At 44.4% G+C, this 14,739-nt stretch overlaps 1 protein-coding gene across 11 annotated transcripts in view; it reads left to right on the top strand.

Moving 5' to 3' along the window:
* The window catches only part of PISD (phosphatidylserine decarboxylase), a 24,514-nt gene that overhangs the window by 3,744 nt on the left and 6,031 nt on the right, over positions 1–14,739 (top strand). The window contains exons 1-5 of one of the 11 annotated variants that reach the window (XM_085593050.1): positions 6,735–6,856; positions 7,070–7,140; positions 11,204–11,425; positions 11,503–11,619; positions 13,241–13,406. In XM_085593050.1, coding sequence (XP_085449176.1) covers positions 11,376–11,425; positions 11,503–11,619; positions 13,241–13,406 — 333 coding nt within the window. In that variant the 5' untranslated portion in view covers positions 6,735–6,856; positions 7,070–7,140; positions 11,204–11,375. Of the gene's footprint in view, positions 1–3,020; positions 3,197–3,529; positions 3,617–6,734; positions 6,857–6,969; positions 11,620–13,240; positions 13,407–14,739 lie in introns of those variants that run through there. The other 10 variants (XM_085593049.1, XM_077787139.2, XM_021549970.4 and 7 more) reach the window with 10 other exon arrangements.

Here is a 14,739-nt window from a genome sequence, read left to right on the forward strand (position 1 = left end):
AAGGTATACGTATCTTTTTTATTCAATCTGTACTTCTAATTTCAATAGATCAAGAAATCAAAGTAGGTTTACATGAAATGTTGGTTAAAATGGTACTTGCACTTGATGTTTCTGTAGCTGGGTAATGCTTTGAAGATCAAATATTATTGTTTGCTTTTAAGGAATATTTGTAAACTTGTGTGTGCATTGCCATATATTAGTATCACAAATAATAGTTTTCAATTTTTGTTTCCTTGCCAGCTGAGCTATTGGTCCCATTTTCCAAAACCATTTATTTGGGTTAACTTGCCTGTCCAAGTGCTTTGTCTGGCATATCATATATATTTCATTATTGAAAAATATGCTTACATAGATTAATAGAAACAACAGCTCTTTGTTGTCTATAAATCAGTCATTACAGAAGAAAAAATCTTGGAAGCTGAGACATAATGCAAAGTTGTTGATCACAAGGAAGAAAAGGTCATTTTACCCTGACATTTTCTAATTCATTGATATTTTATATTCTGATTTGGATTTAAAGGAAAGATAACTCTTCTGTAATTTTATCTCTACCCCTTATAATGGCCTCCTCTAAGTGTTTCTGTCATGTCCTGGAAGAAATTCTTAATTTGGCCAGAGCAATGAAGCAGCGTTTATGTTACTGCATCTAACTGCATAAGCTAGAGCTCTCCTGCCATTATTCAGTTTCCTTTCTCATCCTGAATTTTCCAGCATTTCTGAGGGATTGTGTATTCTCTGTTCCAGAGAAGAAAACAGTTACTAATTTTTATTCTCCTTTGCTGAATATACTCAGTGTTTAAGAGAATTCTGGAAGAGGTTGGCTTTATCTATGCGGGTTTCAGATTTAGGGTAGTACCTAAAAATGTTATTAGTACATTGACAGTCCTGCATCCAGTACATTGCCCTGGACTTGTTGCTGGTGGCTCTTGTGCCAAGGTATGAGCTCTCCACACACTCCCATGCTGCTCTCCAGGGAGCAGCAGTAGCATCACTAGAAACACGATATTCAGCTGAAATCTAAGCAGTGCCAGCTGCCCAAACCTGGATCTGTTGCCAGAATCAGTAACTAGTGTTCTTGTCTTAGAATTTGTACACTTGTGTGAATTCCACTTATGTGGGAAAGGTGTGGAATTTTGTTTTGTCAGGGCAAAAAAGCATGTTGGATGCCTTTGCAATGATAATACTTTGGAGACTAGTTACAGAAGTGCTGTTTCATTAATGCTGGAGATGGTGAAAAGTCAACTCTTCATTTATCAACAACTTAAATTGTGTTTGCTGTGGCTTGTGGAACACCACATGGTTTGGCCACTGGTACAGGAAGAGAAATGTTCACTGGGTGTAATCAATGCTTTTGAAGGAGAAACTGCCTCTCTCTGGATCCAAACCAGAAAAAGCTGTTCCCGCTCAGGGGTTTTGGTTAGGGAGTTTGTGAAATTGCTGAAATAGCTGGGCAGCTTTGCTAACTTAGAGCCAAAGATGTGGTGGAAGGGAGTTAAAGGCTTTAGGGCTAAAGAGTATCATTGGTCTGTGTATACAGACATTTCTGTTGAAATGGTGATGCAAAGTTGAAAGGTTGTAGAGTCTTTGTAAATTCAAGTAAGTCTGTCTTTTTAAACATTCAGCTGTTCTAAATGATCCCTCTCCTTCCCTGAGTTCTTTAGGAACTAATAATTTTTAGAATTTTAACTGTAACTGTAGTTGCTACCTTGTTTGTTTACTGAGTTTGGTTTTCTCCCCAAGAAAATAAATACTTTTTTTTAGCAGAGTAACAAAGCTGGTTTTGTTTTATGATGCATTTAGGATATATAGCAGTATTTCAAACCACAAGCATAGGAAAGAAATTATTATGAAATATTACTTTGATAAAACTAAATTTGGGCAAGAATTATTTTCTTATTTTTGTTTGACATCTTTTCCAGCATCATGGCTGAATGCTTCTAATCAACTCAGTTCCTTAGGACTAAAGCTTTCCAGACTTAAAAACAATTGTGCTTTGTCTCTGTGTGTGCCTAGAAATAGAGTTGGTGTTGACTGTATTCTTTTGGCTGCTAATGCATCCATTCATAGTCAAACCCTAAGAAGCCTGACTTTGATGGAGCAAGATAAAGTTCATTGGGTTTGATTCTGGTGCATCCAAGTTAATGATTGCTGTGGAAATGACAGCAGTCAGTATCAAGAATTTGTTCTGGGCATTTTCTGTCAGGTAGTGACTTGTACTCATTGCTGAGAACTTCTCACTGACTGGCAGACAGACATGAGCAGCACAGTCTAATACTGACTTAGCCCTGGACAGATTTGTTTTCTCTGAAGGTTGTGCCTGCTCCATGCTTGGTCTCTTGCCTAGTGACCACACCATGTCCTTGTATCTCACAGTGACTGCAAGGCTGGACTTAGGCAGGAGCTTGGTAGTTACTCAGTAAAAACCAGATGTAATACTACACATCTCTGTGTTTCACGTGGTGACTTGTATTACAGCAGAAATGGGCCTGTTTTCCTGTTACCATGCCTGCTCTGAAACAGGTCATAATTTCCTTCCCTTTTACAGTTAGCTATAGAGTCTGGGGATTCCCTAACTGTAGTGAAAGCTTTAATGACTGAGAAGCACAAAGCTTCACAGTAGTACCACAGATTGTTCCCCAGTAAATGATTATTCTACATAGTACCAACATTCTCACAGCTGCAAACTATGATGGTGCCGTCAGACACTAATTTTATGTATTTCCTCACAGGGCTTTCAGGGAGCACACCTTACACATATTTTGAGAAGAATGTTGGAAGTATGTGGGGTGGCAGGGACAAGGATGAGGTTAAAACCACAGTTGACCAATTAGTGTTGGTCAGTTGAGTTACAGTAACTTGGTAAACTACAATAACTGAAGTACTCGGGAGAATCTGTACATACCTTCTGTGTCAGATTTATTTTCTAATCACATTTTCATCACCCAAGCTCATATCCCTCACTGCACAGAATTGCTTTCTCTTTCCTGAAGCCTGTGATTTTTGGATTTTTTCTGTTATAGACAGGAAGAAGTTTCACACTGCTCCAGTGGGACAAGTCTTCCGCCTGCGGCCCTTCCATGTTCTGGTAGCTACAGGTGGAGGATATGCAGGATACAGAAAATATGAGGATTACAAGTTGGAACAGCTGGAGAAGAGGGGCATAGAGGTGCCTGTGAAGCTTGCAAGTGAATGGGAGGTAAGAAAATCCGGGCAATTTTACTTCTGCCACGTTTGATGCGAAGCTCCTTTGCTTCCATTTCAACACAGCAGTCTTTAATTTGCCTCTACTGACAACATGCTCTTGACAACTCATGGATCTGAAGTTTCTGTCACTTCAGTAAATCATTTGGCTGAAGTCATGATACTTTAGGAACTGCCAGCAACACCTCCATCTTTTAGTGTGGCTGACCCATATGTGCTTTACAAGAAAGCAGAGATGGAATGAATGCCTGGTTAATAAAAACGTACCTGTTTCTTGAATGAATATACAGAAGACCTTTTTTTCATCGTTTTTTTTTTTTTCACTTAGGTCTGTAATTCCTCTTGATCCTGAGGGATTTCTGCCTTTTCCTTTTGGATTCCAAGGAGTTGAGAAATTATTGTGGAATTGCAGATGGTGTGTATCGTACTCACAGGTCAAACACCCATTGCAGCATTGAAGTAAATACTTCATGGCTTCCTGTAACTACTGTATTGCCTTTGAAGTATTAAGCATATTGTTCAACTCCACGTTGGACAGTTAAAATATATGTGGTGTTCTTCCAGACAGCCAGTTGAGTGCCTGCTTCAGTGCCACTTCTGAAGTCAAGGAGTTAAAGATTCTAGGATTGTAAAGTTGTGTAGGAGATGCTTTAGTGTGACCTCTGGCACTCCAGTTTCTTTGCATTCCTGAGCACACTGCTAGTGTGTGAGTGATTTGGCCACATGCCTGTGGGAGACTAGTCTGAAATCCCTAAATTTCAGTAGTGACCAAAACCAGATATGATCCAGACAGTCCAGATGCTAACAGCTTAGCCTGTGATAGCTCCTGAGGAATCTGTCTGTAAATCTGTCTTCTGTATATTCTTTTCTTGCTGAAGTTTGTTTCAAATGGGTTCTCATTGAAAAAAAAACTGGTAAGTGTCCGCAGAGTATTTATGTAACAAGGCAATGTCAATTCAATTTTGATGCTTGAAAACAAATATTCTTTTGTTACTGTTCCTACTTTTTGGTATGAAATTGGGTAATTCTCTTATTGCATTTGCCTTCTTTCATTATACTGATATGCTGGTTTATTATTATTTGGTGAAGCCAAGAGTGTTGCTTTTGATGAAACAGCTTTAAGGTATTTGGGGAAACACACAAAGAATTTCAAACTGATAAGCAGGGCCCCAGATGCAGCAGACCCTAGTAGGAGAGGCTAACAAGACATCCCAGTCCTTCCTGGTGTGTTTGAGTTCTGTTGAATGCTTCTGCGGGAGGGAAAGGAAGCTCAATGGTTATGAGGAAAAAGAGAAACTGTGGTCACACATTGCAAGAAATATTCCAAACAATGAAGTATTCAAGAAAAATAAGAGCAAAGAGAAACTGTGGTTACACATTGCGAGAAATATTCCAAACAATGAAGGATTCAAGAAAAATAAGAGCTGCATTGTTCCTTTTTATTGTAGAGTGAAGTAGGGTTTTTTGCTGACCTATTATTTTCCATTGTTTCGGTTTTTTGCATCACACTAAGGGTTGTGGAAGGGGGGATGTTGTCTTCTTTTTAGGGCAGAATAAGCCTTTGCATAGGCAAAGTGACCAAGTGTGATTGAATGGGCTTTGAAAGAGTACTAACAGAACAAGGAACTGGTGCATGTGCCCTCACTGCTGGGCCTGCTGCTCTGAAGTGCTGATTCCAGGGTACCAGCCTCGTGTTCCTGTGGGAATGTGGACCACCTTCCACCTGCCAGCTCTGCGTGTAAGGCAGATTGCCCTGCTTCTGAAAAGACAGATGCTAATTGGTGTTAACCCTGCTGAGCTGGCAGGGAAGCTCTCCCTATAGCAGAGGCACATGCAGGGATGCTCACTGAGGTGTGCATCATTTTTGACTGAATTACAGAGTCGGTACACTTCTGTGTGGTTTTGTTTTGCTTGAGCTTCATAAAAGAATGGTGGTGGTGGGGAAATTAATCTGGTGCAAGTCAAGTGTCCCTTAAGTTTCTCCACAGGGAAAGACGGAGCTACTGTTTCCTTAGCACAGACCTTTTCTTTGTGTAGTTTTCTTAGAGACATTCTGTCGCTAATAGCTTGAGCTGATTAACGCCTTAGTGTCTCCTACTGTGAATACCAGTGGGGATCAGCTTTCATTTAATTAGATGAGGTAAAGCAGAGGGCTTGGAGGGAGACAGGTAGATGTTTATCAGACGGATGGAAGCTTATTGTTCCAAATCTTTGCTGCCACAGGACATTTCCTGGCTGGGATCTGCATGCATGGCATGCCATTCATATGCTAAGTAGAGGCATTTTGCTTCATCTTACCTGGCACCAGGGCACTGTTCATACAGGATCAAAGAATTACTGTGGGAAGGCTTGGCCAGTGAGGGAGATTGGAGGAACTGAGAGAGCAGATGAACCAGTGTTTTGAGAGTGGAACTTGTAGATGTCCCTTGCTGCAGTAGTTTGCTCTGTTCTGTGTAAGGAAAAAGCAGTGTTTATTGGAGTGACACGTGCCAGGAAAGCACAGTAAAGTCTCTGGAAATGAGCTGAAGTGTTCAAACTGCAGCTTATTGTCAAGGGCCAGTTTTTAAAAACAACTTAATTCACCAGGAGAGTGTTTGAGCATAGGTTTAGGATCAGGATTCTCAGAGGTAAGAACAAGTCTTTCTTACTGATGTCAGGAAGAGCTTGTATTTATGTAACAGAGGATACTGGAGTTCATATGTCAGTACAATACAGAGGTGCTTTTCTTGGCCCAGAGGAGACATTCAGTGTTATGGTAAGAGGTGTGTTTCAAGTTCAGGAAAAAGCTAATAATGGAAGAATTGGGTTTGTTGGTTTTTTTTAATTCGACTAAAGAAGAAATATAATCTCCAGTTGGTCTCTTATTCCTCATTCATGCTCCCAGATTCTGATGCTTGGAGTTTTATTGGCGCATCTATGCAATTATAAAAAAAAAAATCCTTGTGAAGTGGTTCAAAGTACACAAGAAAGATGGTCAGAAAATGTTACAACCAGTGACATTTCAACGGCATCAGATTGTGTAAAGGTGGCAATGGTGTAAATGTTTTTTTCAGTTGTCTTGGAAAATGGAACCAAATAAAACCAGTTTGGGTTTATGGGGTTTTTTTAAAATCTAAACAGCGGGAAGGCCTTTTGACTAGATGAGTCTGTTCTGTCTCGTGCAACTTCCTGTGCATCTTCCTGGGCGCTTTGCTGGGCTTATGGAGCAATTTATCAGAGCGTTTCGGAAGCAGTTTGTGAGACTGGAGCACACTTTGCTGCTTTGGCTGCCAGTGCCTGTGTGGGATTGCGTTCCCACACCCGGACACGCGGTGGCAAGTTGTGCAGTGCCCAGAATCCGCATCGGTGCCTTGCTCCCCGACAAGTCTCCCTCTTTCCCCGTTGTCCGGGCCAGCGGCTCTTTGGGAAGCTGAGCGCTGATGCCCAGGAGCGCCCGACCCTCCCGCGGGCCGCCGTGTTGGGAGCCCTCCGGTCTCTCCGTTTGCGTTTTTGCTGCCCTGGCCCCTCCTCCGAAGGGGCCGGGGCGCTGCGGGCAGGAGCCGCCGAGCAGCGGCCGGAGGCGGGGCAGGGCCGCGGCCCGCGCCGCTTCCTTAAGGCCGGGCCGGGCGGCAGCGCCCGGCAGCCGCGGAGCGCGGCCGGCGGCGCCAGCGCGGAGGTAGGAGCGGAGCCGCGGGCCGGGGCTGCGGGGCCGCGGGCCGGGGCTGCGGGGCCGCGGGGCTCCGGGGCCGCGGGGCTGCGGGGCCGCGGGGCCGCCGGGGCCGCCCCCGGCCGCTCCCCTGCCCGGAGAAGGGGGCGGGAGGGCTGCGGCGCGATGGGGGGTTCGCAGCCCGCTGAACTTTGCTCACGTGTCTGAAAACTGCTTTGAAAGGAAGGGTCGGTGTCGTATTTTGGCGAGTGAAGGCGGAAAGGCGGGACGAAGGAGACTTTCCTGAGCATCAGGTAAGGGCTACCGCACCGCAGGGTAGATGTGCGAGGGCTGGCGGTCAAGGGGTGATTCACTTTGTCTTGCTGGAAGTTTTAGTGATGTTCCAAAGTCGACTCATGAGTAATCTCTGAGTAGATTGAAACAGAATGAGTCTGCTGGACCAGCCTTATCGCAGTCCAGAGTCCCGCGGGGAGCGCAGGGGGCCGCGGAGCCGCCGGAGCTCTTGCGCAGCTTCCGCCGGGTGCTGCTCTGTGGGGGGATGTAACGCGGTTTATGCTTCCTTTAGCGATACTTTATGGGGCTGAGAGTTTGCTTTACCGATATCTTAAGCTAAAATAATGGGGGCGGTAGTAGGAGGTGGTACTGGAGAGTGTTGTTTTAAACCATTAATTAAAAATTACTACTACAAAGTATTAAAAGGGTGCCATCAAATTTCATGTCACTTTGTAAAATAAATAAAGCCTATCTCTTTGCTTCACAGAAGATCTTTGAGACTGTATAACAGGCTTTTTGCACAGAATTCAGAACCCAGTCGTACAGTTAGGCTATCCTAAAATAGTTCTTTTTTTCCCTGCTCTATTTATACAAAGTAACTGAAGCAGCATTGTAAAGTTAGGGTAGAGCAATAAAATGGTTTGTTTTTTTTCCTAATACGCGAAGAGAAAATGTATAGAAAGGCCTTTTCAAATGCGAAGTAAAGAGTTTCGGTCCCCACGGGTCGATGCAGCCGAGCACGGCACGGTCCATCACGGCGCTGTCAGTCCGCGGAGAGCGGTCCCGTTGGGAGCTCCTCCCGCAGGAGCCGGAGCCGGCCGCGGGCGCTGCCCGGCAATCCCGGGCCTTGCCAGCGCTCGGGTTTCCCTCCGGCATCGGGGCGCTCTGCTGTGCTCTCGCAGTTCGGGAGCTGCTGCCTGGGTGTGCAGTATCCAGCGTTTGTCCTGCCGGGCTGCCTGCGGAGCTTGGGTGGGAGCAGGGATGAGCTTTGCGATGTGGAACGATTACTGCTGGGAAAGGAACGCTCAGAGTACCGCGCCCGTAGTTTTTGCTGGCACTTGGGTACAGCACTGGGATGCACTCAGTGCATTTTTTAAACAGTAGTTCTGTGACCAAATGTAGAAAGTTTGACCAGAGGGCTTTGAGCACTGACCAGCACATTCCAAGCCTAATGATTCATGCTTACGGTTTAAAACCGAGGCTGCAGGTTTGCAGTTCAATTGCATATTAGTCTTTCTTGCAACTGCCTTACTCTGTTGTTTTTTAAAACTTGAGAGAAGGACTTGAGTAGTTCACTGTTCGACAAGTACTTAAAAGAGATCACTGGATTTGATGCTTATTTGAGCTGACAGAGTAGAAGCTGTTGAATAGCTGGCAGATTAGCAGTTCTCTATGAGATAATAATTCTCTATGGATTCATACCTGCTGGTAACTGCTGGTTTTTTTGCCCAGCATGGATTCTGGCAAGCTCAGACAGGTGGGGGAATTTGGTAATAGTGTGCAACCCCTACAAACCAAAAATTTTAAAGATTTTTATCTAAGCTGATGATCTCTAAGCTGATACAGGCTGTGGGCACTACCTGCATCCCAAGAGGTCCAGCTATTGAGATGCCATTATATGAGTTTCTCTGTCATGAGCTGTTGGATGAGCAGTTCTTGTTCCTTTCCCCATGGAAAACAGGTAAATTCAGGGTGGATTTTTCATTTCAGCCTTCTTACACTGTAGGAACTGCATGTTACTTCTGGGGCAGCCACAGCAGGGATGGCAACTGGCCAGGCATGTCAGCACCTCAGCAGGACTCAGGTGGTGGCATCTTGGTGAATATAATGAGGGGAGTAGAAGAGAACTTAAGAGAAACTTCTTACTTGGCTGTGTGCAGTTTTTTAAGAAGTGGAGGAAAAAAACTTCCAAAAAAGACTTCCCTTCCTGAAGAGGAATCTCTCTTGCCCCACATTTTTTGTTTTGAACTGAAGGGTGGTACTACCCACTTCATCAGGCTGTAGAACATTTCAGTGTCTGGGTTTTTTTAAGGAGCAGGCCAGCTGTTTATCTGGGTACATGCTTCCTTAGAATCATGCTTACTCAGCTGAGAATATTATAATTCCTTAAAAGCCTTTTGAGGGATAAAATTTTACTGGAAGAGCTTGTGGGTTACCTCCCTTATCCTGAAGGGAAGAGCACTGACGCAAAGGTGATAAGATGTGTTTGCTCTCTCTCTGTGAGGGTGAAGGTTGCACAGGAGATGGGATGGGAAGGGGAGCAGGGTTCCACCCTGGCTGCAGGAGCTGCTGGCCTGGCTGCTCTGCTGCTCCTGCCCAGCTCCACCAGTGCCAAACTCACTCTCTCCCCACAGTTCTGTGAACACACGTGTTCAGTGTAAAAAATAATTTTGTCTTGGTCTGATGAAGTTTCTTTTGAAACAATGTTGAGGATTTAGCTTGTTGCTGTTTAAAATTAAGTGTCTACGAGTGGTAATTCTTAATGTTCCCATTGAATCAAGAACTAGCTCCTTGTTGCTTTTCTTTGAATTTTGATAGGATTTTGGCTAACTGCTTTCAGCATTTTACTATACAGATGGCATCATTTTGTTGTGTAGGAGTTTCTTGTGCCAGCCAGAGAAAGACTAAATGATATTTTAAATAGGAAAACAAAAAGAGTTGGCGCAAGGCTCAGGGAGGAAGGAGGATATTTTGAATGCTTTCACTGATCTTAAATTTCCCTTCTTTCAGTTAGCTTGGATATTTTAAAATTTGAAGTTGTTGAAATCCATCTAGAACAACATGCACACAGGTCTTGGAACTATCTGACACATAGAATACCATATAGAAGTTTTCTTCCTGAGAAAAATACTCTAATGCAGGTTCTCCAGAGGTGGTTCTAGGGAGTATCTGTAATATTTGGAGTTGAAGGCCAATCAAAATACACAATTACTGCTTGAGTATTTTCCTTTTGAGGCCTGACTGGGATGCCATTAGCTAGTTAATTCTAGCTTTTCCTGCAGGTCCTCCCACTCCTCCTGCCTTATCCCTATTACAATACAATTCCCTCAATCATAGCAACAGTGCTCTTTTTGATCTACTCTGTTAGCCACAGAATTTTCATGGTGCTTAGAAAGCTTTGGAAACAAGGAGGGGGTTTTTTGTTTGTTTTCAACCCAGGTTTAGCAGAAAGCAGAAGTGAAATGGAACCACTAGAGGGTCAGCCCTGAAATTGTTCTGAGTATTTGGTTAATCCTGAGGTGACATGTAGTTATCTGACTTCCACTTCTTGAAGCAAGGCTCCCTTAACAATCCAAACCCAGGCACCAATGTTTGAGGTGTGTTCTGTAGGATTAAAGAGGGAAATTTCTCTGTATATTTAGAATGCTTAGAAACAGTGCAGTCTTTGGTCTTTAAAGATCAAACCAGCTTCCTTTCCAACTGTTTTGTATTTTAGTTCTACTGGACATAAAAACTGTGACAGTACTAAAAGTCACATAATAAGACACATATCACTTTTTTTACCCAATTCTCAAGCTGGCCCTAAAACTGGCTTATTTTGTATGTATCTGGTTATGTGTAGAAGAATGTCCATTACCTCTTCCCTTAACTGAGTGTTTTGAGATGGAAGGAGGTTTCCGCAGATGGATGTTTGTGTCTGGCAAGAGCTGTAAAATAGAAGGACATTCCTTTCCCTTCTGTTTTGTTCTTTACAAGCTGGACACTAAGATCAGGAAAGGATTTTTGGTGCCCAGCAGTCCAGAATTCTTAGCAGCAGCTGCTGCACTGCAGAATTGAAGCTGGGAGTTATCTCCTCCTCCTCCTCCTCCTCTTCTCCGCCCCACTCCTCCTCCCAGCCTTGCATTCGGGCTGGCGCTGGGATGAGCTGTGCGGGGCCAGCTGGCTGCTCCTCTCACTAGAGCACTGCTGCCCAGCAGCCTGGGACAAACGGCAGGGTGTTTTTTGGGGAGTTGGGTTTCAATGGCCACCCGGACTAGCAAGAAGCAAGGACTGCTCATATGGACAGCTCATTTTTATCGTGTGCAGAGTCGGCTTTGTAGTGGGATGTTGAAATGTGACACAATGCCTGTTTGTTTGCAATAGCTGCAACTCTCATAGCAGAGATTCAAGTGGGAAACAGAGAGGGAATCCAGAGACAAACCGGCGGGGGATTTAGGAACTGTGACGCCGTGTCCTCTCTCCTGTGCCGGAGCAAGCAAAGGAAAGAGAGGTAGAGGAAAAAAGACTGAGCCTTGCAACAGCCGTCACCCTGACGATGTGTCAGTCAAACACCCTGCAGGGACCAGAGCTCCACACAGGGAAATGGTGAGATGCTACAAAGCTTTATCTAACCCTCCACCCTCTTGCTACAACCTCCGCAAAGTTAAAATTCATGTCCGGAGGCTGCGCTCAGGGAACGGCGGCAGCAGCAGCTGTGCCGGGGACCAGCACCCGCAGCTGGAGAGTCCAGGCCCAGCTGGCTCTGCCGGTGGGACACCAAGTAGGAGAACTCGTTTCAGGTACTGTTCAGTATTTTCTGCTTTGCAGGAATAGTGACTGAAGCGGGAGGGAGGCTGGGAGGGTTTCTGGGCAGAAGGAGCGGGAGCCATCTGCGAAGCTTTTGTTTGGCCTAATTACTATAAAGCTCCTTATACATTGTATTGGCAGAGAAGGGCAAGCTGTTCCATGACAAGGGGAATGGGGAAGCTTCCATTCCTTTCCCTTCAACTCTCTTTCACTAGGAGAATGGAAAAATTAGTTGAGGGGCCGCTCTGAAACCAGGCCAAGGCAGTGAGAAGCCCGAGGGCTCCAACGCGATGCAGCTCTGCAGGGATTGGTCCAGGAGCGACTGCAGTGAAGGGGGGGAGAGCAGCGGGAGGGGGAGAACGGGACTCAACCCGGCTCCTGGCCTGCCAGCCCTTGCAGGCTGCTGGGTGGTACGGATGGGAGGGAGAAAGTGAAGTGTCCCTTCCTATTCCCATGTCAAGTCAGTCCTACCTCCTGCTGAGAAGCCTGCAGTAACTCTGCTAAGACGGCACTTCTGCTCAGGGTTCTTCTTCCCTGTTGCATTAAGATGCACAAATAATTCTCTATTTATCAGTTCTTCATGGGAAAGAAGTTGTGTTCACTGCAGAAAAAACATCTCTGAGCCAAAAGCACCATCTTGCATCCCAAACTGGTGACAGTTATACCTGTCTGCCTGATATTTTAATTCTGATCCAAGTTTTGAAAAGAACAAGTTGGCAAGAAAATTTCCTTTTAAATTCTCAGCTTCTTTCCATCTCAGAAAGACATAACGCAGTAATTTGTAGTTCTTCTTCAATGTCACAGGATCCCTTGAGAGAGTGAGCCATTGGGAACAGCCAGACTGTGCCACTTCAGTTTGTGTGCGCGTGTCGCTGTGTCCTGGTTGGAGAACAGTCTCCTAGCCAGGAGTTCAGTCACTCATTTTAATAGTTTGCCCTCAGGTACACAGATTTCCATTTGATAATGTGACCTTGGAAATGCCAGTGGTTTTTTCATGAGTAGGAGCCAAAGAATAAATGGGGACCTGAAGGGTTTTGCATCCAGACCTCCTGCAAGGGTCTGAACTGAGGCCCTTGATGTCTGTCCTTTCTAAGAAGCTGAGTAGCTTTTCTCTGTGAGAGTTAGAAGGTCAACTTCTCCCCATGGCCATTTGTGCAAAATGAGGCCTCTCTCAGGACATCCATGTAACAAAAAAAGTCAGAGATGCAACTGGTTATGAGGCAGGGGAGTTGATTACTGGGCTATGGAGACTAGATTATTGTGCAGTAGTAGAAATATTGGCTTTGTGCACATGTTCCCTATTTGGAACCAGGATATACTCAGTCAAGGCTTTAAGATCTGGAAACTAGTCTTACCTTTAATTTTTGAGGGTGTTGTTCATGTAACGTGACCTATGAGGGTGAACACCATTATTTGGATGGAAGACTTTTATTTTTTAGATAAACTGTTCTTCTATTTTGGGAAGGGGAAGAACTGATCAAAATAAAGGCGTAAAGACTTGTAGGATCAAAGATTAAGAAACATTTAGCAGGAATAACTCACCCAGCTGTCGGTAGCTGGTGGCTCTGCAGCTGAGATGCCTGACCCTCTGATGTTGTGTATGTAATCTTTCAGGTTGCAATTCCCCCAGCTGGCCCTGAGGCGAAGGTTGGGCCAGCTGAGCTGTATGTCTAGGCCTGCTCTGAAACTCCGTTCTTGGCCTCTGACTATTCTCTATTACCTTCTGCCTTTCGGTGCTCTTAAGCCCTTGACCAGAGTGGGATGGAGGCCTGTGAGCAGGGTAAGTGTCAGCAGGTCTCTCGCGCGCCGCGGCTGGGAGCTGTGTCCTGGAGGAGCTGGCAGCAGCTGGGGGGAAGAGTTGCTCCATGCAGGACAGCCTGCTGCTCACTGGTGTGAAAGCAGAGGTGCAATTTGTGCTTCTGTTTAGTTTTACTGTTCGTGGTTGTGTTGCTTCACAGACAAGTGACCTTTTCGGGAGCAGAGAATTACTTTGTCCTTTAAGAGTCAGGGAAAGTCAACAGAAACTTCTGAAGGAATTCAGTCACCTCACAGTATCAGGGCTAGGACAAGAAAGACGTTTTGGCAAGTTTGTTTTCCTAGTCGTATTGAAATTGCCTCTTGTTTTTTTGTTATTTTTGCACCAAGAGGGTTTGTTCCTAGAGTTCATTGAGCATTTGTAGTCGAGCATGTCCAAATGATACACAAATCTCTGCTCTGACACTGTTGAGAGCAGGGTGTGGGATGCCTTACACATAGTAATTCTCCCCACAAATCATGCTATTTCAGAATCCAACAACCAAGTAAGTATTTTGATTGCAAACAGGAAGAAAATTGCCATTCTTAAGCCTATTTTATTGAACATCTGTTCTGTTTGATCCCACCAACTTGAAAACCAGGCTCCTTTGAAGAGAAGGGGCTGCTAGGAAATACTGCTTTTGACAATTGGTGTGATTTTATAGTTGTATGTACATTTTCAGTGTTGGTGGAAAACAGCAAAGTTAATTTTAGCTAAGTTAATCAATTAATTAATACAGTATAGGGCATGTCAAATAAAATGGCAACATTTTTTCTTCAGCACTTCAGCTTACATAACCTAAAGTACTGTTCATTTAGAAGGTTTTATCTGAAGTAAGATTAGGTTGGTACTTCCTTTCTGAAATATCCCTATATGTACACAGGATGGTGTTTTGTAAGTGAAATCTTAATTTGCTGTATTTGGTTTGATGGAGCCAGTGCATACTTCTGTTTGTGTTTATGGCTGTGTTTTGCAAGACTTAATCATGAAGGATATGATTGAGAACAAATGACTCTCACTAAGAAAAATCCCAAGTTTTTAGCTGCAAATTGAATGTAGCTGTTAAAAAACGCAGCACCAGTCAGCAGATCACTACTTCCCTTTGCAAAACTGGTTTCAGAGTGTTCAGTTCACTTGGTCCATATTCCCCAGCTTCCTCCAGTTACATCATAGCCATGTGAGCTTCCTGGCTGACAGCAAGTACCACAAACCCCAGAAGAGTTGTCTGCTGGAATTATCAACAGAAAGATGTTGTCATCTCTCCACTTTCATCAACAGCAGATACCTCTTGCCAACTTTCTTTCATTTGTTTTCCTTG

This window comes from Lonchura striata, chromosome 15 (genome assembly GCF_050655825.1).
Source record: "Lonchura striata isolate lonStrDom1 chromosome 15, ASM5065582v1, whole genome shotgun sequence".
NCBI classification, from domain to species: Eukaryota; Metazoa; Chordata; class Aves; order Passeriformes; family Estrildidae; genus Lonchura; species Lonchura striata.